At 37.8% G+C, this 25,341-nt stretch overlaps 1 protein-coding gene across 1 annotated transcript in view; it reads right to left on the bottom strand.

The window, feature by feature from the left end:
* Positions 1 to 21,774, bottom strand: part of LOC128689375 (serine-rich adhesin for platelets) — a gene marked incomplete at its 5' end in the record, with an annotated part of 47,550 nt that extends 25,776 nt beyond the window's left edge. Inside the window, 2 exon segments of the mRNA XM_070086184.1 lie at positions 17,744 to 17,896; positions 21,655 to 21,774. Of these exon segments, the coding sequence (XP_069942285.1) occupies positions 17,744 to 17,896; positions 21,655 to 21,766 (265 nt within the window).
* Positions 21,775 to 25,341: the final 3,567 nt, after the last annotated feature.

Raw genomic sequence — 25,341 nt, 5'->3', positions numbered from 1 at the left:
GTTTATAGAGGGGCCACAGATATATCAGATCACTTTCTAGTTGTAGCTACACTGAGAGTAAAAGGTAGATGGGATACAAGGAGAATAGAAGCATCAGGGAAGAGAGAGGTGAAGGTTTATAAACTAAAAGAGGAGGCAGTTAGGGTAAGATATAAACAGCTATTGGAGGATAGATGGGCTAATGAGAGCATAGGCAATGGGGTCGAAGAGGTATGGGGTAGGTTTAAAAATGTAGTGTTAGAGTGTTCAGCAGAAGTTTGTGGTTACAGGAAAGTGGGTGCAGGAGGGAAGAGGAGCGATTGGTGGAATGATGATGTAAAGAGAGTAGTAAGGGAGAAAAAGTTAGCATATGAGAAGTTTTTACAAAGTAGAAGTGATGCAAGGAGGGAAGAGTATATGGAGAAAAAGAGAGAGGTTAAGAGAGTGGTGAAGCAATGTAAAAAGAGAGCAAATGAGAGAGTGGGTGAGATGTTATCAACAAATTTTGTTGAAAATAAGAAAAAGTTTTGGAGTGAGATTAACAAGTTAAGAAAGCCTAGAGAACAAATTGATTTGTCAGTTAAAAATAGGAGAGGAGAGTTATTAAATGGAGAGTTAGAGGTATTGGGAAGATGGAAGGAATATTTTGAGGAATTGTTAAATGTTGATGAAGATAGGGAAGCTGTGATTTCGTGTATAGGGCAAGGAGGAATAACATCTTGTAGGAGTGAGGAAGAGCCAGTTGTGAGTGTGGGGGAAGTTCGTGAGGCAGTAGGTAAAATGAAAGGGGGTAAGGCAGCCGGGATTGATGGGATAAAGATAGAAATGTTAAAAGCAGGTGGGGATATAGTTTTGGAGTGGTTGGTGCAATTATTTAATAAATGTATGGAAGAGGGTAAGGTACCTAGGGATTGGCAGAGAGCATGCATAGTTCCTTTGTATAAAGGCAAAGGGGATAAAAGAGAGTGCAAAAATTATAGGGGGATAAGTCTTTTGAGTGTACCTGGTAAAGTGTATGGTAGAGTTATAATTGAAAGAATTAAGAGTAAGACGGAGAATAGGATAGCAGATGAACAAGGAGGCTTTAGGAAAGGTAGGGGGTGTGTGGACCAGGTGTTTACAGTGAAACATATAAGTGAACAGTATTTAGATAAGGCTAAAGAGGTCTTTGTGGCATTTATGGATTTGGAAAAGGCGTATGACAGGGTGGATAGGGGGGCAATGTGGCAGATGTTGCAAGTGTATGGTGTAGGAGGTAGGTTACTGAAAGCAGTGAAGAGTTTTTACGAGGATAGTGAGGCTCAAGTTAGAGTATGTAGGAAAGAGGGAAATTTTTTCCCAGTAAAAGTAGGCCTTAGACAAGGATGTGTGATGTCACCGTGGTTGTTTAATATATTTATAGATGGGGTTGTAAGAGAAGTAAATGCGAGGGTCTTGGCAAGAGGCGTGGAGTTAAAAGATAAAGAATCACACACAAAGTGGGAGTTGTCACAGCTGCTCTTTGCTGATGACACTGTGCTCTTGGGAGATTCTGAAGAGAAGTTGCAGAGATTGGTGGATGAATTTGGTAGGGTGTGCAAAAGAAGAAAATTAAAGGTGAATACAGGAAAGAGTAAGGTTATGAGGATAACAAAAAGATTAGGTGATGAAAGATTGAATATCAGATTGGAGGGAGAGAGTATGGAGGAGGTGAACGTATTCAGATATTTGGGAGTGGACGTGTCAGCGGATGGGTCTATGAAAGATGAGGTGAATCATAGAATTGATGAGGGAAAAAGAGTGAGTGGTGCACTTAGGAGTCTGTGGAGACAAAGAACTTTGTCCTTGGAGGCAAAGAGGGGAATGTATGAGAGTATAGTTTTACCAACGCTCTTATATGGGTGTGAAGCGTGGGTGATGAATGTTGCAGCGAGGAGAAGGCTGGAGGCAGTGGAGATGTCATGTCTGAGGGCAATGTGTGGTGTGAATATAATGCAGAGAATTCGTAGTTTGGAAGTTAGGAGGAGGTGCGGGATTACCAAAACTGTTGTCCAGAGGGCTGAGGAAGGGTTGTTGAGGTGGTTCGGACATGTAGAGAGAATGGAGCGAAACAGAATGACTTCATGAGTGTATCAGTCTGTAGTGGAAGGAAGGCGGGGTAGGGGTCGGCCTAGGAAGGGTTGGAGGGAGGGGGTAAAGGAGGTTTTGTGTGCGAGGGGCTTGGACTTCCAGCAGGCATGCGTGAGCGTGTTTGATAGGAGTGAATGGAGACAAATGGTTTTTAATACTTGACGTGCTGTTGGAGTGTGAGCAAAGTAACATTTATGAAGGGATTCAGGGAAACCGGCAGGCCGGACTTGAGTCCTGGAGATGGGAAGTACAGTGCCTGCACTCTGAAGGAGGGGTGTTAATGTTGCAGTTTAAAAACTGTAGTGTAAAGCACCCTTCTGGCAAGACAGTGATGGAGTGAATGATGGTGAAAGTTTTTCTTTTTCGGGCCACCCTGCCTTGGTGGGAATCGGCCGGTGTGATAATAAAAAAAAAAAAAAATATATATATATATATATTTACATATATATTTATATATATATATATATATATATATATATATATATATATATATATATGTTCATATATATATATATATATATATATGTATATGTTCATATATATATATATATATATATATATATATATATATATACATACATACATACATTTTTTTTTTTTTTTTTTTTTTTTTTCAACAAGTTGGTCGTGCCGAATATGTAAAACTGGTCAATTAGCAAGAACTCATTTAAAATTAAGTCCTTTCCGAAATATTCTCTTATGCATTTAAATATATATATTTTTCATTAATGTTAATGTAAAAAATTTTAATTTTGCACCAAAGGAATCTTAGAAAACTTACATAACCTTATTATAACAAGAACAATTTATTTTAGCCTAACCCAGCTAAATATATTTTAAATACGTTTACAATAATTTAGTACTAAACAAACACAATCAAATATATTTTTTTCGTTAGGTTCAGAATGATTTTGGCGAAATTATTGCATACACAAATTTTCACTTGTCCTATATGGCAAGATGAGCATTGCTATTTAAGCCAAGCTCGCAAGTTCTGCCTATTCGGCACGACATATATATATACATGTATGTATATATACATATATATATATATATATATATATATATATATATATATATATATATATATATATATATATATATATATATATATATATATATATATATATATTTTTCAACAAGTCGGTCGTCTCCCACCGAGGCAAGGTGACCCAAAAAAAAGAAAGAAAATCCCCAAAAAGAAAATACTTTCATCATCATTCAACACTTTCACCACACACACACATTATCACTGCTTTTGCAGAGGTGCTCAGAATACAACAGTTTAGAAGCATATACGTATAGAGATACACAACATATCCCTCCAAACTGCCAATATCCCAAACCCCTCCTTTAAAGTGCAGGCATTGTACTTCCCATTTCCAGGACTCAAGTCCGACTATATGAAAATAACCGGTTTCCCTGAATCCCTTCACTAAATATTACCCTGCTCACACTCCAACAGATCGTCAGGTCCCAAGTATCATTCGTCTCCATTCACTCCTATCTAACACGCTCATGCACGCTTGCTGGAAGTCCAAGCCCCTCACCCACAAAACCTCCTTTACCCCCTCTTTCCAACCCTTTCGAGGACGACCCCTACCCCTCTTTCCTTCCCCTATAGATTTATATGCTTTCCATGTCATTCTACTTTGATCCATTCTCTCTAAATGACCAAACCACCTCAACAACCCCTCTTCTGCCCTCTGACTAATACTTTTATTAACTCCACACCTTCTCCTAATTTCCACACTCCGAATTTTCTGCATAATATTTACACCACACATTGCCCTTAGACAGGACATCTCCACTGCCTCCAACCGTCTCCTCGCTGCTGCATTTACCACCCAAGCTTCACATCCATATAAGAGTGTTGGTACTACTATACTTTCATACATTCCCTTCTTTGCCTCCATAGATAACGTTTTTTGACTCCACATATACCTCAACGCACCACTCACCTTTTTTCCCTCATCAATTCTATGATTAACCTCATCCTTCATAAATCCATCCGCCGACACGTCAACTCCCAAGTACAGTGGACCCCCGGTTAACGAACTTTTTTCATTCCAGTAGTATGTTCAGGTGCCAGTACTGACCGAATTTTTTCCCATAAGGAATATTGTGAAGTAGATTAGTCCATTTCAGACCCACAAACATACACGTACAAACGCACTTACATAAATACACTTACATAATTGGTCGCATTTGGAGGTGATCGTTAAGCGGGGGTCCACTGTATCTGAAAACATTCACTTCTTCCATACTCCTCCTCCCCAATTTGATATCCAATTTTTCTTTATCTAAATCATTTGATACCCTCATCACCTTACTCTTTTCTATGTTCACTTTCAACTTTCTACCTTTACACACATTCTCAAACTCATCCACTAACCTTTGCAATTTTTCTTTAGAATCTCCCATAAGCACAGTATCATCAGCAAAAAGTAACTGTGTCAATTCCCATTTTGAATTTGATTCCCCATAATTTAATCCCACCCCTCTCCCGAACACCCTAGCATTTACTTCTTTTACAACCCCATCTATAAATATATTAAACAACCATGGTGACATTACACATCCCTGTCTAATACCTACTTTTACTGGGAAGTATTCTCCCTCTCTTCTACACACCCTAACCTGAGCCTCACTATCCTCATAAATATATATATATATATATATATATATATATATATATATATATATATATATATATATATATATATATATATATATATATATATATATATATATATATAACTATAAATGTATTAATTCAAGGATTATGTGGAGTAAAATAAAGGTTGGATGTGAGAAGTGGGTTATAGTAAGCATATATGCACCTGGAGAAGAGAGAAGTGTAGACAAGAGAAAGAGATTTTGGGAAATGTTGAGTGAATGCGTGGGGAGTTTTGAATCAAGCGTGAGAGTACTTGTGGTTGGGGATTTCAATGCTAAAGTGGGTAAAAATGTTATGGAGGGAGTGGTATGTAAATTTGGGGTGCCAGGGGTAAATGTAAATGGGGAGCCTTTAACTGAGCTATGTGTAGAAAGAGATTTGGTAATAAGTAATACATATTTTATGAAAAAGAGAATAAATAAATATACAAGGTATGATGTAGCACGTAATGAAAGTAGTTTGTTAGATTATATACTGGTGGATAAAAGGTTGATGGGTAGGCTCCAGGATGTACATGTTTACAGAGGGGCAACTGATATATCAGACCATTATATAGTTGTAGCTACAGTTAGAGTAAGAGGTAGATGGGACAAGCAGAAGGTGGCAACAACAAGTAAGAGAGAGGTGAAAGTGTATAAACTAAGGGAGGAGGAAGTTCGGGTGAGATATAAGCGACTATTGGCAGAAAGGTCGGCAAGTGCAAAGATGAGTAGTGGGGGGTTGAAGAGGGTTGGAATAGTTTTAAAAATGCAGTATTAGAATGTGGGGCAGAAGTTTGTGGTTATAGGAGGGTGGGGGGCAGGAGGAAAGAGGAGTGATTGGTGGAATGATGAAGTAAAGGGTGTGATAAAAGAGAAAAAGTTAGCTTATGAGAGGTTTTTACAAAGCAGAAGTGTTATAAGAAGAGCAGAGTATATGGAGAGTAAAAGAAAGGTGAAGAGAGTGGTGAGAGAGTGCAAAAGGAGAGCAGATGATAGAGTGGGAGAGGGCATGTATAGTCCCTTTATATAAAGGGAAGGGGGACAAAAGAGATTGTAAAAATTATAGAGGAATAAGTTTACTGAGTATACCAGGAAAAGTGTACGGTAGGGTTATAATTGAAAGAATTAGAGGTAAGACAGAATGTACAATTGCGGATGAGCAAGGAGGTTTCAGAGTGGGTAGGGGATGTGAAGATCAAGTGTTTACATTGAAGCATATATGTGAGCAGTATTTAAATAAAGGTAGGGAAGTTTTTGCTGCATTTATGGATTTAGAAAATGCATATGATAGAGTGGATAGGGGAGCAATGTGGCAGATGTTGCAAGTACATGTATATGGAATAGGTGGTAAGTTACTAAATGCTGTAAAGAGTTTTTATGAGGATAGTGAGGCTCACGTTAGGGTGTGTAGAAGAGAGGGAGACTACTTCCCAGTAAAAGTAGGCCTTAGACAGGGATGTGTAATGTCACCATGGTTCTTTAATATATTTATAGATGGGGTTGTAAAAGAAGTAAATGCTAGGGTGTTCGGGAGAGGGGTGGGATTAAATTATGGGGAATCAAATACAAAATGGGAATTGACACAGTTGATTTTTGCTGATGATACTGTGCTTATGGGAGATTCTAAAGAAAAATTGCAAAGGTTAGTGGATGAGTTTGGGAGTGTGTGTAAAGGTAGAAAGTTGAAAGTGAACATAGAAAAGAGTAAGGTAATGAGGTTATCAAATGATTTAGATAAAGAAAAATTGGGGAGGAGGAGTAAGGGAGAAGTGAATGTTTTCAGATATTTGGGAGTTGACATGTCGGCGGATGGATTTATAAAGGATGAGGTTAATTATAGAACTGATGAGGGAAAAAAGGCAAGTGGTGCATTTAGGTATATGTGGAGACAAAAAACGTTATCTATGGAGGCAAAGAAGGGAATGTATGAAAGTATAGTAGTACCAACACTCTTATATGGGTGTGAAGCTTGGGTTGTAAATGCTGCAGCGAGGAAGCAGATGGAAGCAGTGGAGATGTCCTGTCTAAGGGCAATGTGTGGTGTAAATATTACACAGAAAATTTGGAGTGTGGAAATTAAGGGAAGGTGTGGAGTTAATAAAAGTATTAGTCATCAGAGGGCTGAAGAGGGGTTGTTGAGGTGGTTTGGTCTTTCAGAGAGAATGGATCAAAGTACAGGCATTGTACTTCCCATTTCCAGGACTCAAGTCCCTGAATCCCTTCACTAAATATTACCCTGCTCACACTCCAACAGCTCGTCAGGTCCCAAATACCATTCGTCTCCATTCACTCCTATCTAACACGCTCACGCATGCTTGCTGGAAATCCAAGCCCCTCTATGATGTTTCATGTCTTATACCCACCATTATGAATCCATGTATCAGAATCAAAATTTTATTTCTTTGCTATCAAACCATGCTAAGAAAACTTCCTTCCTCCAGTTCCTGTATTTATTTTACTCATTTAAGACAGTCTTTCACTGATGCTGGTTAAAAGTTATCGACTAATGACTCTCTGATCGCGGGTTCTAATCCCGCCCATGGTATGGTTTATCGACTAATCTCATTGACAATATCCTACATGTGCCAATGCTGCTTGCTAATCTTAATTATAAAATTTCATTTTGATCTGATAAAAAAATTAGTTGTTTTCTTCAAAATATTTCAGATCCAAACCATACCCCCGGCCGGGATTGAACCCGCGGTCATAGAGTCTCAAAACTCCAGCCCGTCGCGTTAGCCACTAGACCAGCTAGCCACAATAAGATTCATCCAACTAGGTATATTTCTACACCATAGGAAGGTTAGCACAGGCACCTCTGTGACCACAAATGCAAGTTTTTACAGACGAATCTCCAGCTAGCGTGGCCGTGACGAACTCTAGCTCAAGTCCCTTCACTGCCGTCAACATGACTTAAGAAATCGTAATGGTGTAGAAATATACCTAGTTGGATGAATCTTATTGTGGCTAGCTGGTCTAGTGGCTAATGCGACGGGCTGGAGTTTTGAGACTCTATGACCGCGGGTTCAATCCCGGCCGGGGGTATGGTTTATTTGCAATCGTGTCATTACGATTTCTTAAGTCATTTCAGATCCCTCTGTCTTATCTTCAAAACTTTTGTGCATTTTGGCAGAAACTAACATACAACTCATTTAGACCATCCTCCAATATTGTTATCCTCTCAAGAATCACTGTACAGGAGGACCCCACATATTCAGCAGCCTCTTTTCAGTGTTCCACATTTTCGTTAGTTTTCAACTGAGCCATTGTTTATTATGCTCGCTGCTTTTACTGTTCTTCTACCATTTTCGCTGTTTTCACACAACAGATGCATTAGGGAAGGGTGATTGGCAACGTATTTTAATTTAAGTGTTGTATGTACTATATATTTTACTTTTTTTATCTGTTATTTTATGCCTAACTGTACCGAGCACTTAATATATGAGTGCAAATGTTATCAGGCACTTTAGATGCATTCAATAATGAAAAACCCCTCTTTTCCATCCCTGGCAATTTTCACTTACAGTACAGGGTCAGGAACCTAAGAGCCAAATATATGTACAGTGGAACCCCGAATATCAGCCATAATCCGTTCCAGTAGGTCGGCCTAAATTCGAAAAGGCTTAAATTCGAAGCAATATTTCCCATAAGAATTAATGTAAATACAATTAATCTGTTCCAGACACCCAAAAATATTAACAAAAAATTCATTTTTTAAAGATTAATTATAGTTTTACATACACAAAACAATGAGAACTAAATAAAATAAAAAAATGAACATTTAAATCACTATCACATACCTTTAGTGAAGACTCTTCTTGGCTTATGGAAGACAGGGAAGAGGAGAGAAGGAGGGAGGACTGATTATTATTTGGAAGGGAAATCCCCTCCATAAGGACTTCAGGTATCAAAGCCCTCTCTGGGGTTACTTCCCTCCCTGCCTGCTACACTCCCTGCCTGCCTGCTACACTCCCTTCCTGCCTGCTATGCTCCCTGCCTGCCTACTACACTCCCTGCCTGCCTGCTACACTCCCTCCCTGCCTGCTACACATCTTCTATTGTTTGTGATCTCTCTCTTGTTAACATGTTTACCCCTTTCACTACATCAGCTTCTTTGATTTGTTCTTTCTTTGCCAGGATAGAAGTGATTGTTGACTTGGATTTCCCATACATCCTGGCAAGTTCTAGCACTCGAACACCACTCTCATATTTTTCAATAACTTCTTTCTTAACCCTTTCAGGGTCCGCCCCGTAGATCTACAGCTTCACGTTGAGTGCCCAAACCGTAGATCTACGCCAAAATTCTAGCGCCGTCAAATTTAGCGCGAAAGCGCTCATAAGCCTACATGTGAGAGAACGGGTCTGCGTGGTGGGTGTGTGCCATAAACAAAAAATCTAGGCATCCGCATAGCATTGTGGGAACGCAGGCTCAGTTACCCTTGTTCACCATGCCTCGTCGCAAGTCAGCTCTCACTCCACAGAAAATTGGGACTCTCCTCTTCCTATCTGATAGTTCTGACACTGATGGAAGTGGAAATGAAGACGAATTCTATGGCTTTGATCAGTTAGTGACCGAAAGGAATGACCAGGATATCGATAATAGTGCAGAAAACCCTGACGATCCTCAACCTTCTACCTCTGGTGTGGGCACTCGTGACTCACGGTCGGTTGTACCTCAACGCAAGAGAAAACTAATATTTTCGTGTGGCCAGGCCTCTGACTTCAGTAATGATGATAGTGACATGGATTGTGATTTTATTGCGCTTGACGATCATTCGAGTAGTGATAGTGAGGAATCATATTCACCAGTGAAGCGTCAGTATGTACGCTGCTGCATGCACTCGGGTAGTGTACCCTATGCTGTGCCCAGGGGACGGAGTACATCCCGGAGTACATCCCATGGCCCTACACCAGGTTTAGATAGTGATAGTGAGGATGATGTGGCTACACTTGGCATGGATAGACCACAGGCATCAGTAGATGGTTGTAGTGGTGATGGTAGTGGCACCGCCATGCGTGACTCACCAGCCCAGGCTGGGACCCACGCTGCTGACTCCTCAGTTCAAGGACAAAGCGGAGCATCAGCCACCAGCCCACCACAACCACAACCACCTGCACAACCAGCCTATGATGTCCAGTATCCACCAGCAAACCGTATCTGGGATTGGCAGCAAAATCCCAATTTTGTTCCCAAGCCCCACCACTTTGATGACTCTCAAAGTGGAATTCTACCAACTTGTCCCCTTGGAACCACGGCCAATGAACTGGAATTCTTTGAATTATTCTTTGACCAGCCATTGATGGAAACTATTGTCAGGGAAAGTAATAAGTATTTTGAGTACACCATGGCAAATACGATCATATCACCACAGTCAAGACTACACCGGTGGAAAGAGACGACTGTTGCAGAAATGTATTTGCTTTTTGCAATAATAATGCTTATGCCTCATGTCTATAAGCATAATATAAAAGCATACTGGTCCACAGATCGGCTAATTTCTACCCCGGTCTTCAGTGAAATCATCCCAGTGAACAGGTTTATCTTACTGTTACGTATGTTGCACTTCTCTGACAAAACCAGGCCTGACAGAAGTGACAGGTTATACAAGATTAGAAATGTTTTTATGTATCTCAAACAAAAGTTCAGCATATACTTTTATCCATTCAAGAATCTTGTAATTGACGAGTCTTTGATTTTGTTCAAAGGTAGACTGTCATTCAAGCAGTATATACCAAGCAAGAGGAAACGCTTTGGTATAAAACTGTTTGTACTCTGTGACTGTGACAGTGGCCTGGTGTTGGATATTGTTGTATATATGGGAAGTAAAACATTGAAAGATACCAAGATGTTATTGGGTATCTCAGGTGACGTAGTGAGAAACATGATGGCACCTTATCTTGGTAAGGGGCATACATTATATACTGATAACTGGTACACAAGCCCATTACTCAGTGATTTCATGCGAGTGAACAAGACAGATGTGTGTGGCACAGTGCGTTCTAATTGTAAACATATGCCCAGGCTCAACACAGGTGCTCGTGGTGATGACGTGCAGGTGTTTACTGCCAATGACATCATGGCATTACGGTGGCATGACAAACGAGATGTCACATTGTTGACAACCATTCACCATAATGAAATGCAAGACAGTGGCAAAGTTGATCGAGTGACTAATGAACGTATTCGAAAACCAGTGACAGTGATTGATTATACACAAAACATGCGCTTGGTTGACAAATGTGACATGCAGATTGGATTTGTTGATTGTGTTCGTAAGAGTTACAAGTGGTACATGAAACTTTTCTTCCATCTCATGGACATTTCAATGCTCAATGCATATAATATGTACCAAATAAAGACTGGCAACAGACCACCGTATGGTGAATTTTGTTTGTCTGTTGTCAGACAACTCATAATGAAGTACCAGGTAAGAACACCTGCTATACAACAAGGTCCTCGAATTCCTCAGGATATACCCAAGCGTTTGAGGAGGGAAGGTGATCATTTCATAATACAGCTTCCTTCAATTCAGAAGAAATTTGCTCAGAAGAGATGCATCGTCTGTGCACAAACAAAACGATGGCAACAAAGACGCAAAGACACTCGGTTTATGTGTGAGGAATGTAAGGTGCCTCTGTGCATGGTGCCTTGTTTCAAGGAGTTCCACAAGCTCCAGCAGTTCTAAAACCATGTCCAGTGATTGTAAATATGTAAATATATGATGGAACATTAGTATTATACAAGATTTGTGCATGTTTATTGTAATAAACAACAGTGGTAAACAATAATATGATAATAACTTTAGTGCAGTTATTGTGTTCAATACAGTGAGTTTATATATATACATTATATACAGTATTGGTCTCTCAGGCCCCAAATGTTAGTAGGAAAAGAAAAAAATTGGAAAAGAAAAGAAAAAACTACAAAAACCGCTAAATAAAGTAATGCGCGCATGTGGAATTCGTCGATGTTGCCGCCACCACATCATTTTGGTCAAACTTCTTGGCATTGTATCTCGGTAAGTACTGATCAGAATTTTTTTTTTGTCTTATTACCTTCACAAAAATATGCTCTTTAATTCTGTAAGAAAAAATAATTTTTTTTTTTTTTTTTCAAAATTTCTTGGACACTGGAGCACCACTTCAGGTTTTGGCCTTGGACCCTGAAGGGGTTAAATTCTATAGAGTTTCTCACTTTCTTTACCAAAGGGCTGGCACTCTGAACTTTCTTTGGGTCCATGGTGACTTATTTCACAGTCACACTTAATAAACAGACACAAAAACCAATGGCTTTTAAGGAAATGTTTGGATGAATGCACAGAGTATATGCTCATTCACCAAGAGACACAGGAAGACTGACTCACTTATGCAGCGGTGTCCCAGCGGGAGGCAGGTTGATGCGTATAATACAGCCAATTTATGAGGAACTGGCTGAAATACGGAGCAAAATTTCAGCCCAAAAACCGGCCTAAATACGAATCAGCTAATAAACGCAGCAGCCAATATTTGGGCTTCCACTGTATATGGATAAATATTATCACCCCCATAATTTCATAATTTTTTATTTGCACTCATACAATAGCTTCCCTTAACTTTTAATCACAAATAATTTACTAATAAAATGCTCTTGACTATAGGTAACTCACTCCATAAATAGCCTTGTACAGTGGACCCCCGGTTAACGATATTTTTTCACTCCAGAAGTATGTTCAGGTGCCAGTACTGACCGAATTTGTTCCCATAAGAAATATTGTGAAGTAGATTAGTCCATTTCAGACCCCCAAACATACACGTACAAATGCACTTACATAAATACACACATAATTGGTCGCATTCGGAGGTAATCGTTATGCGGGGGTCCACTGTACAGTTATTTATGATTAAAAAGTTCTTTTCGTCAAGAAGCCTAACAACTTTACATCTTTCTCAAATACTGGCAAATATGAGCTTGAATTTATAATATTGCAATACTTATCTTCTTGGTGTAGCTTTACTGTATACTGCTGTGTACTGCACTCCTCACAAGAATACAAGTACGCACACTATATACAGTATCTGTATTCACAATACCATGGCAAGAACAATGTACCACTAACTTGCAATTCATAGGCAAAACTTTAAATGACATTTCAGTCCATCTTGGACTTGATAATCCTCCTGAACAAATTGAAATGTTGTCTGGAGTTTTCCCCTCAAATTGCAGGTTAGTTTTAAGTGCAGATGAACCCCAGAATTTAAGATTCAATTATACAATTTTTACTGAAAGCTATTTTGTGGACAGCTTTGTTTATTCACATTCTTTCTTGATAATGATTGTCTTTTTTTTTTTTTGCTTGATACATGACCCCTAACTTGAAAAAAGTAACACTAGGATTTTGTTAAAATGTGGTTATTCTTTCTTTTGAATGTCAATATTATGGAGTTAAGAGCAATAATTAAAAATATATGGGGGAGGGGTGTTGGATTAAAAGATAATGAATCTGATATGAAGCAGGGGATATCACAGTTGCTCTTTGCCAATGACACAGTTCCTGTGAGAAATTCTGAAGAGAAGTTACAAAAGTTGGTGGACATGTTAGGAGGTTGTGTAAAAAAAAAAAAAAAAAGTGATGACAGAAAAAAGCAATGTAATGAGAGCAACAAAATTTTAGGCAATGAAATTGAATATCAGACTGGGAAAAAGGGGTTTATGGAGGTAATGAATGCACAGTATAGTGGACCCCTGGATATCAACCGATGCGGATATCAGCCAAATTGGATTTCAGCCCCTTTTTTGGCTGAAATTCTATCTTGGATTTCAGCTGGCAACTCAGAAATCAGCCATATGCATCCGCCCGCCACGCCGTGTGCAAGAGTCAGTCTGGCTGTGTCTCTCGGTGAGTGAGCAACACTCCGTGCATTCATCCAAACATTTTGTTATAATCCATTGTTTTTTGTGGTGGTTTATCAAGTGCTATTGCAAAATAAGTCACCATGGGCCCAAAGTAAGCTCTCTGGACAGTTTTTTGTGTGACAGTGGTGCAGTGACTCTCAAGCTGGTCCTAGTGCCAGTAAAAGACAAAGAAGGGAAGTAACCCTGGATAGGGACTTGATACCTGAAGTCCTTATGGAGGGGGATTCACCTTCCAAACAATAATCAGTCCTCCCTCTCTCCTCCTCCCTGTCTTCTATATGCCAACAAGAATCTTCAATAAAGGTAAATGTGATGTTAAATGTTCAGTTATCCCTTTCATTAGTCATTTTCTTTAGTTCTCATTGTTTTGTGTATGTAAAACTATAGTTAATCTTTAAAAAATGTATTTTTTGTTAATATTTTTGGGTGTCTGGAATGGATTAATTGTATTTACATTAATTCTTGTGGGAAATATTACTTCGGTTTTCACCCTTTTCAGATTTAGGCCAACCTTCTGGAATGGATTCAGGCCAAAATCCGGTGTTCCACTGTATTTGGATATTTGGGAGAAGATGTGTCTGCAGATGAGTCTATGAAATATAAGGTGAACTCCAGAATAGACTGAAGAAAAAAGGTAGGTGGTGTGTTGAGGCATCTGTGGAAAGAAAGAAATATATCTATGGAGATGAAATTAAAAATGTACTAGAGAAGGAAGCTGCAGGCACGAGAGATGTCATGCTTAAGAGTAATGTGTAGTGTGAATATTGTGTAAAGAATTCAATGTAGAAATTAGTAAATGGTAAATGGGTTATGAAAAAAATTATTTACAGGACAGAGGAGGGATTTGGTCATTTAAAGTGTTAAGAACAGTAAAGGATGATCATAAGGGTGTATAAATCTGGGATGGAAGAAAGGAGAAGCATTGGTCATTCCAGGAAAAGTTGGAGAGTGTCAAGGAGGTTTTAAGTGGTAGGAGTTTGAACATCCAACAAGCATGTGTGACTATGGTTAGATCGAGATGAATGAAGACAAGTGGTTTCAGGAATTTGTTGTGCTATTGAAGTGTGAACAAGATGATATTTATGAAGAAACTCAGGGAATCTGGTTAGATGGATTTGACCTGTAGAGGTGGGAAGTACAGTGCCTGCATTCTGAAGCAGGAAAATGTTACAGCTCGGAGGGTCATTTGAACTGTAAAATCTACATATTTCTGGCAAGACAGCTAATGAATGAATGTTATGGTGAATATTTCCTTTCGTGGGTCACCCTAACCTAGTGGGAGATGTCTGAGGTAGCAAAAATTGCCCCAAAAAAAAAAAATAAAAAAAATAAACAACTCTAACACAGGAAATTCTCTTTTATATGTACTCAATTTCAGGATTCACTTCACCTTCAGGAACCTAACCCCATGAAATATAGGGTACAACTTTATTGTACTGTACATTACATACCATGGATGGCTCCAGGTCCCCCTCTAATGAAGCTAAACATTACAACCAAGTTGACCAGGTATCAGAGCATGCAACTGTACCACAGTAAGAGCTGTATAAAATTTAATTCTAACTGGAGAAAGGCTATTGAAACTTAACGAAATATAGTACTGTAGTCTATCTTTATAATCCATGTAAATTTTGGTATGAAGTAAAGACATAACACTTACAGCCCAATACCCACAACCGTAGATTGATACTTACACATGCATAAACAATACAGTGTGAATGGAAAAATGTACACAATATTTCATAATGAAAATAATTTTGGTGCAGCTCAGAAAATAGCAAGAGTGCAAGTGACATACACAGGATCATAGTTAATTTCTTCTTTAGGGTTACACTTCTTTGGTGAAAAAATGCCAATGTATTAAAAAAAAAAGATAAAGTATAATGATCTCCCTGCTTAACAACCATTCACACAAAGTAATTTTGAATAACGACAAAAAAAAAAAAGGTCTGTTTCCTCACTTAATGGACAAATACTGCTCGTTCAGTGACCAAATTCCAGGTTATAGGTCTTGTCCCCGCCTTACTTATTAACAACTGCTTCCCTATACAATGACTAGATAATGTTTATAAATACTGTACATTGCTTATCACCTCACAGGTCTCCACAACTGGGACTAAATCAGCTGTTTCCTGCATGAGCAGTCAATGCACACAAACACTTTTTATATCCTGTGCATCATCAATTAAATGTGAGAAAAATGGGGGAATAATGTTTACACAATATAGGGAAGTTTTCATTGCATTTATAGATTTAGAAAATGCATATCATAGAGAGGATAGGGGAACAATTTGGCAGAAGTAGCAAGTGTATGGAATAGGTAGTAATTTACTAAATGCTTTAAAGAGTGTTTATGAGGATAGTGAGGCTCAGGTTAGGATGTGTAGGAAGGAGAATACGTCCAAGTAAAAGTAGGTCTTAGACAGGGATGTGTAATGTCACCATGGTTGTTTAATATATTTATAATTTGGGTTGTAAAAGAAGTAAATGCTACGGTGTTGGGGAGAGGGGGGTGGGATTAAATTATGGGGAATGAAATACAAAATGGGAGTTGACACAGTTACATTTTGCTGATGATACTGTGCTTTTGGGGGATTCTAAAGAAAAGTTGCAAAGGTTAGTGAAGGAGTCTGGGAGGGTGTGTAAAGGTAGAAAGTTGAAAGTGAACGTAGATAAGAGTAAGGTGATGAGGGTATCAAACGATTTAGATAAAGAAAAATTGGATATCATATTGTAGGGAAGAAGTATGGAAGAAGTGGATGGGTTTATGAAGGATGAAGTTAACCAAAGAACTGATGAAGGAAAAAAGGCGAGTGGTGCATTGAGGTATCTGTGGAGACAAAAAAAGTTATCCATAGAGGCAAAGAAGGGAATGTACGAGAGTATAATGGTACCAACACTCTTACATGGGTGTGAGGCATGGGTTGTAAATGCTGCAGCAAGGAGGTGGCTGGAGGCAGTGGAGATGTCCTGTCTAAAGGCAATGTGTGGTGTAAATATTATGCAGAGAATTCATAGTGTGGAAATTAGGAGGTGTGGGTTACTAAAAGTATTAATCAGAGGGCTGAGAGGGGTTGTTGATGTGGTTTGATCATTTAGAGAGAATGGAACAAAGTAGAATGACTTGGAGAGTATATAAATCTGTAGGGAAAGGAAGGTGGGGCAGGGGTTGTCCCCAAAAAGGTTGGAGGGAGGGGGTAAAGGAGGTTTAGTGGGTTAGCGGCTTGGACTTCCAGCAAGTGTGTGTGTGTGTGTGTGTTAGATGGGAGTGGGGACCTGATGAGCTGTTGGAGTGTGAGTAGGGTAATATTTTGTGAAGGGATTCAGGTAAACTGGTTAGCCGGACATGAGTCCTGGAAATGGGAAGTACAATGCCTGCACTTTACAGGAAGGGTTTGGGATACTGGCAGTTTGGAGGGACATCTAAACTGTCATATCTGAGTGATGGTGAAAGTGTTAAAAGATGATGAAAATATTTTTCTTCCCTTTTGGGGTTTTTCTTTCTCTTTGGGTCACCTTGCCTCAATGGAAAATGGCCATGTGTTAAAAAATATATATATAAATACATGCACATATAAATCATTAACACTTTAGGAAGACAGGGTCTAAGAATGTATGTGAGGGAAAGAAGCAATGTCATATTACACAGTGTACTTCTCACCACTTCAAAAGAGATGGGTCCATTATTTTGTAATTTCTTCATTTGCAAGTGTGCAAGAGTGACCTGTGCATTGATCTGTACTGAGCAAACAGCTAAATATTTCTGCAATCCAATGCATTTAATTGTAATGTTAGTACACAGTACATTAAAACACACTATAATAATACTTTGATCAGTAAGGTACTGCATAGTACGTTACTCTTTTGACGCATTAACCATGCTATGCAAGGTATTGCTGTATAGCTTAATCTTTCATAATTCTGAGTCATGCAGAAAACAGCGCCTTTACAGAAGCTAGATTACCTACTCCATGAACAGATGAAATTCTGGGTACAAAACAAAAGAAAGTTGAAGTTTCACAAATAGCAAAAAAAAAAAAAAAAATTAACAAATACAAAGTTCTAAATTATCACCATAAATTTAAAAAGCATTCAACTTACTCTGATACAAGCCTGGAACCAGCTTATATACAATGTCTTGAAGTGTTTTGTCCAGTCGAATACTAAGAAGCGGTTTCGTCTTGTGCACTTGAACATCACATATTGGACAGAATTTGCTAGACTCTAAGTAACGCACAATACAGGTCTTGCAAACTGGAAAGTAAATAATAAAACCAATTACAGTATTTAAAAATTGCTAAACATAGTGTTTTTTACTAACAGTGTTTTATCTCAAACATGTAATTATTAGCTTAAACAAATTTCATTTTCTGTATTACTTAACAGCAAGTGTTTTACTGAATATATTATATACAATATGTACAAGCACTTTACTGTATGCCATATATTATAAGAATGTACCAACAGGATTTTATCTATGACATGTAATTATTAGTTTAAACAATTTTACTTTACTGAAAGTTTGTTATGTATAGTATATGTATCTCTATACCATTTATGATAATAATTTAACTTTTTTTATGAATGTAGCAAAACTTTAAGAACCTGAAAATGTACCGAATAATTACACATGCTGGCTTAGCAATTAATTCCATCATGACCATACTAAAAATGAAGCTCTTTGTAAACAGTAAAGTAATACTACTACATTGTTCTGCAAATTTATTTGGTAAATGACTGATGAAATGCTGCAGGAAAAATAAGGAAGAACTTATGAATGCTTTGGCAACAATTAAAAATGAGGGGGGAATAAGACATTTTTCCTTTATAAAATATTATTTTGTTTTAATAATAATGTAAAATAAAATGGAACTAAAATTATGAAACAGATATAGCAACAAATCATGAATCTTTAGCTAATTAAGGACCATAACTATTATGTAATGATACTGTATTGGATACCACTGACAAAATCAAACCTTATTTGTATTTGCTAGGAAATATAGGATCAAGAATATCTGAATTTAACCCTTTGACTGTCGCAGCCGTATATATACGTCTTACGAGGTACCGTGTTTGACGTATACTCATAAATTCTAGCGGCTTCAAATCAAGCAGGAGAAAGCTGGTAGGCCCACATGTGAGAGAATGGGTCTGTGTGGTCAGTGTGCACCATATAAAAAAATCCTGGAGCACGCAGTGCATGAGAAAAAAAAAACTCCGACCGTTTTTTTTAATTAAAATGCCAACTTTGTGGTCTATTTTCTTATAGTATTTATGGTTGTATTCTCGTTTTCTTGGTCTCATTTGATAGAATGGAAAACATATTATAGAAATAGAGGTGATTTTGATTGATTTTACTATAAAAAGAACCTAGAAATGGAGCTCAAAGTAGGGGAAATGTTTGATTTTTGCCAATGTTCAAAAGTAAACAAATGATGCCATTGTCCAATAAATGTCCAACTAGCCATTCTAATATGCAGTCATGAATGGGTTGATGTTATTTATACAATTATTACAGTATTGCAGTATGCATAATAGTAAGTCTTCTATTTTTTGTTTGAATAAAAATTCAAAATAGAAAGCAAGAGTAATATCAGAGGGGCCTGGAGACATGACTGATGAGCAAAGATGTTATTTTAGAGCCAGGAATGTCTGCATTGTTCATTCTGGACCTTATTTTGAAATTGTCATATTTTTTAGTTTTCGTGAAATTGGCCAAATTGCAAATTTCTGACCCCATTATTAGGTAGTTGAAATCAGTAAATGGGCAGTTTCTTGTACTCAATCGATAGAAAAAATGGAGTTCTAAAGAAATAGCTATGAGTTTGGGCGACTGGAACAATGGAATTAGCTGAAAATAGGGCTCAAAGTGGGCGAAATCGCCGATTTGTAAACAGCGCCGAGGTCGCTAACTTCGCGAGAGCATAATTCCGTCAGTTCTCCATCAAATTTCGTTTTTTTTGGTGTCATTACAATTGGGAAAAGATTCTCTATCATTTCATAAGAAAAAAAAAAATTTTTTTTTAAATTTTGCGACACCAGGAGACACCTCAGGATTGGGGGTTGCGACAGTCAAAGGGTTAAAAGTTTCTGGAGAACATGATAAGAAACAAAAAAATTCCAAGACATGAGAGTTAACTCCTCAAAAGTCATGACTTCAAAAAAGTCACCTATGAGTAAAATATTTTCCAATGGTTCTGCACTATCATACCACCAAACACTTTCAAGCACTACTTGTTACAGATGATACAACCTAAGTTTTTCAAGGAAAGACCTCAGCACTATAAAGCTTACAGTCAGTGAAATAAATCCAAAGATTTATTTTTTAATACATCAGCCATTTCCCACCAAAGTAGGGTGACCTGACAAAGAAGACAATCAACACAATGAGTATTATATATCAGCAATAGTCACAAAAGAGTGCAAAAACCTGTGTGTCATTCAAGTATTAAACTAGACAGAGGAGCCTTTACTAGACAACAAAAATCTGGTGAGAACTAATACCACCTGCCAACAGCATAGTAACCTACTTAAATTCACAGAGTTACTGAATTCTCCACACACAATACTGTGCACTATGTATCTACAGAACTCAAATTTGTTTTGCCAACTTTGACCTAAAACTGCACCTGTAGATGTAACAAATCTCATGAACACAGATATATTTAGAGTTAATTTGTACAAATTGTTTATGTACAGAATTAACAATATATATCCCACTCCATTTACTAAAGCTCTCGCTTCACATGGCGAGGGTCTGGGTCTGATTCCCAATGAGGGTAGAAACATTGGGCATGTTTCTTTACACCAGTTGTCTATATTCACCCATCAGTAAAATGGGTATCTGGGAGTTAGTCAACTGGCCTAATTTGCCCGAAATGCTGAGAGCATAACAAGCGGCTTTCTATATATAGTAGCATGTCACTGATGTCAGCTAGGCCTGTATACCATGTACGTACATGTACTTGTAGTAAATAAAGATATGAATTATTATAACATTATTATTCTTCAATTATTACTAGCTAATAGTTTTTAGTAGTAATACAATAGTTTTGCTGTACTGAAGTAAAATTAGTAGTAGTTGTCGTATAGTAGTACAGTATAGTAATAAAAGTAGTAGTAATAGTAGTAGAAAAAGACAAATAAATGATGAAAAGAAGAAAAAATCTACGACAATCTCTGTAACACAAATATATTTTCTTTGAAAATAATTTATTTTATTTATACACCTACCATCCGACTTATGACCGAGTTCGGTTCCGAGAAACCGGTCGTACGTCGAAATGGTCGTAAGTCGAACTTTACTACTGAATATCAACAAAACATTTTTGTAATTATTTTATTGTTTTATTTTGGTATTTCATGTTTTACTTTACTTTTTATGTTGTTAGTACTGTATTTTATACTGTAAGGTTTAGGATAAACACTGTGTACAACACAAATAGTTGTTTATTTCCCAGAAATTTGGCATAAAAAACACGGTCGTAAGTCAAGTGGTCGTAAGTCGAGCAGGTCGTAAGTCGGATGGTAGGTGTAATTACAAAACTATGTATGTACAGTAGTGTTTACTGCAATCATCAGTGTCCTATGGACACAACATTGTATTGTATATATTATCTTATTATCAGTCTATTAAACAGAACAGAGTACAAAAAAGTTTACAATGTTAAAACACTTTTGCTACCAACATTTGTATACGTACTAGAATATATTAAAATTTCTCTGGTCAAGGATTGTCTCAGATGCTATATTTACCTGGAGTTTACCTGGAGAGGGTTCCGGGGGTCAACGCCCCCCACGGCCTGGTCTGAGACCAGGTACTAGCCTTCTCTACACACAATACTGTGCACTCTGTACTAGCCTGCATCAAACGTTATTTTTGTACTCAGCATTTAAACAAAATCAATTTCACTTTTGCCAATTTATAAACGAATAAATATACATACTGTAACTCCAAAGATACAAGATTTCTAAAAAAATACGATTAGCTATACGTATACTATACTCACAGGAATGGAGGCACTCAACAATGGTGGTAGCGTCTACATAATACCCCCCACATAGAATGCAGAGGAGGTTCGGATGAAGCTCCGTTACGCGGAGCCGGCGTAGCCCACTCATCCCGCAACCTACAATCACAGGAGAAAAGGTCGATCATTACTAATGTAATTTCCATTTCAAATTACAGTACTCCTGGTAAAATTAACCCAAATGAACTCACCATGACTTGCATAGGAAATCCTTGAATACTTTAATAATTATTTTTTTAATTGCTTTACTAGATAACTTATGTACTGTACACTAAATTTCACTTGAAATATGCCAAGACTCTACCAATGTGTGCTAAATGCTGCTCATTATTCACTGGACCATGTTCATTATAACCATTAATAGGATCATATTTCTTAAGTGCAGTGCAGTCCAATCAAGATTATATATTATATTTTTAACTTCACAACACAGTTTATGCCAACTTTAGCATGTATAAATAAGTTAAGAGGTCTGCAAAAGTCAAGAATAGGTTCTCTGCATTTCTGCACAAATCACACAGGTCCACATTATAAAATGCTACCAACATAAAACCCAACATAAGAACTTCAAATACTATATACATATGTCCTGTGCATAGGTATAAACTTTAGCAACAAATATTTTACCAAACTAATTTATCAGTTTAAACAGTCTAATGATAAGGCCAATAGTCCTATGGCTAGAGCATCTAAAGAAACAAAAGCTTTCATCGTTCTCTTTACCCATCTATAAAAATAAAACAAAAACAATCCTCTTGTTATTTCCTGCAATATAGAATTTTTTGCAAACTGTATTGTATTTCAAGAAATACCCATGTATAAGGCATTCTGCAAGAGTAGTAATTTAGAGTTTTTGTAAATATTGTATAAACTGTATACTGTATTAGTTGTTTGTTTATATATATTTTAAATATGTCAACATAATTCTGACAAATTTATTAAAGCAACTTTTCACAAAATTATTGGCTGTAAAGAACTGTATAGTACATGTAAACTAAAAAATGTCAATTTTATATAATAAGAGAATATAAACAGTATGCACATAGAGGTGTGTATACATACTGGAGTTACGCAAATTATTAAACAAGAATTAAAGTACAGTCAAACCTCAGTTTTCGTATGCCCTAGTTTTTGTGTGATTAAATTTTTGATGATTTTTTTCATCGAAATTTTGTCCCAGTTTTTGTACATCCACTCAGTTTTCGTACAGTTGAAAATGGTCCGTACCAAACTCGTCAGCCTGCCCCTGTGACTCAGCCACTTATTTCCCAAAATCGAGCGCCCACACAAAGCATCCCATGTGTTCATGACTCAATCTGTCTGTTTTTCGTTGAGTGAGCATCACCCCACACATTCATCCAAAACATTTTGCAATAATCCATTGTTTTTTGTGCTTGTTTATTGAGTGCGACTGCTAAATAAGCCACCATGGAGCCAAAGAAAGTTCCGAGTGCCAGCCTTTTGATAAAGAAGGCAAGAAACGTGATAGAATTCAAGAAAGAACTCGTAGCAATGGACGACAGTGCTGCTGTTAGTGAATTTAAGGCCAGCAGAGGCTGTTTCAGCAAATTCAAGAAGCAAACTGGCATACACGGATGGTAAGGCATGACGAGGCTGCAAGTTTGGACAAACATGGGGCCGAAGAATTCGTTGATGAATTCAAGGAGTACGTAGATGCTGAAAGATTCCTCCCCTAACAAATCTTCAATTGTAACGAAGCAGGCCTCTTTTGGAAGAAAATGCCGAAGAGGACCTACATCATGCAGGAGGAAAAGGCACTGCCAGGACACAAGCCTATGAAGGATAGGCTAACTCTTGTTCTGTGGTAACACTGGTAGGAATTTCAAAGTGAAGCCTTTACTGGTGTATCACTCTGAAAATACCTGAGTGTTCAAGAAAAACAATATCATCAAGAGTAAATTGTGTGTGATGTGCAAGGCTAACAATAAGGCATGGGTCACAAGGCAAATCTTCATTGAGTGGGTCAATGAATTGTTTGGCCCAAGAGTGAAGAAATACCTCCTGGAAAATCAATTGCCACTCAAGTGTCTCCTGGTAATGGACAATGCTCCTGCTCATCCTCCAGACTTGAAGACCAATTGTTGTACTAGTTTAGTTTCATCACAGTGAAGTTCTTGCCCCCTAATACCACTCCTCTCACCCAGCCCATGGACCAGCCAATCATTTCAAATAAAAAATCTACACCAAAGCACTGTTTCAAAGGTGCTTTGAAGTGATCTCGGACACTGAATTGATCCTAAGAGAGTTCTGGAGGAATCACTTCAGTATCCTCAATTACATGAGCCTTATAGATATGGTTTGGCAGGGAGTGACTTCCAGAACGATGAACTCTGCTTGGAGAAAACTGTGTCCAGAATATGCCCTCAAGAAGGATTTTGAAAGGTTTAAGGCTGACCCTGACGACCCTCTGCCTGTTGTGGAATCTATTGTGTCTTTGGGGAAGTCCATGGGGTTGGATGCGAGTGGCCAGAATGTGGAAGAGTTGGTGGACGACCATAGGGAAGAGCTAACCACTGAAGGGCTGCAAGACCTTCATCTGGAACAGCAACAAATTGCAGCTGAGGAAATTGCTTCAGAGGAGGAGGAAGAGAGAGGGGAGAATGTGCCTTCTTCAGTGATTAAGGACATGTGTGCAAAGTGGAATAAGTTGCAAAGTTTTGTGGAGAAATATCACCCTAACAAAGCTGTTGCAAGCCGTGTCTACAACATGTTCAATTACAATGCCTTGTCCCATTTTAGGCAAATCTTAAAGAGACGCCAGAAACAGACCTCTCTGGACAGATTTTTTGTGCGACAGGGGTCCAGTGACTCTCCAGCTGGTCCTAGTGACAGTAAAAGACAAAGAAGGGAAGTAACCCTGGATAGGGTCTTGATACCTAAATTCCTTATGGACAGGGATTCCTGTTCCAAGTAATAACCTCTCCTCCTCCCTCTCCCCTTCTCGCTGTCTTCCATACACCAACAGGTGTCTTCAACAAAGGTAAAAGTGATGTTAAATGTCCATTTATCCATTTCATTAGTCATTTATATTTATTTCTCATTGTTTTCTGTATGTAAGAGTATAGCTATTCTCTATACAATGTAATTTTTTTTAATATTTTTGGGTGTCTGGAATGAATTAATTGGATTTACATTATTTCTTATGGGAAATATTGCTTCAGTTTTCATGTAAATAGGTTTTCATGACTTATTCGAATGGATTAATAATGAAAACCGAGGTTCCACTGTATCCTGGACATCAGTGAACGAGTTACAGGTGCAGCAAATTAGGCCTTACATTTAAACCATCTAACCAAGCTATTTAGCAATATGCATTATGTATGCAAACATTTACATATGTAAATACTATTTACCCAGAATTTTCACACTGCAATGCAAAAACAGAAGAAGCACCCCATACCAACTGTAAGACTATTTGCTAAAAAAAACACCCCATACCAACTGTAAGACTATTTGCTAAATTCTGTATAATGATGACACATATGCTTAAATAATATACAATAAATATAATATGAACCCCAATGAAAATAAGTCTTACTGACTGCAGAGATATCTTTGTTAAATTTCCATAATTTATAACATATACAGGCCACTAACATACTCTTAACCCTTTCAGGGTTTCGGCCGTACTAGTACGGCTTACGC

This window comes from Cherax quadricarinatus, chromosome 18, assembly GCF_038502225.1.
Source record: "Cherax quadricarinatus isolate ZL_2023a chromosome 18, ASM3850222v1, whole genome shotgun sequence".
NCBI classification, from domain to species: Eukaryota; Metazoa; Arthropoda; class Malacostraca; order Decapoda; family Parastacidae; genus Cherax; species Cherax quadricarinatus.
This window is presented reverse-complemented; position numbering and strand designations above follow the sequence as displayed.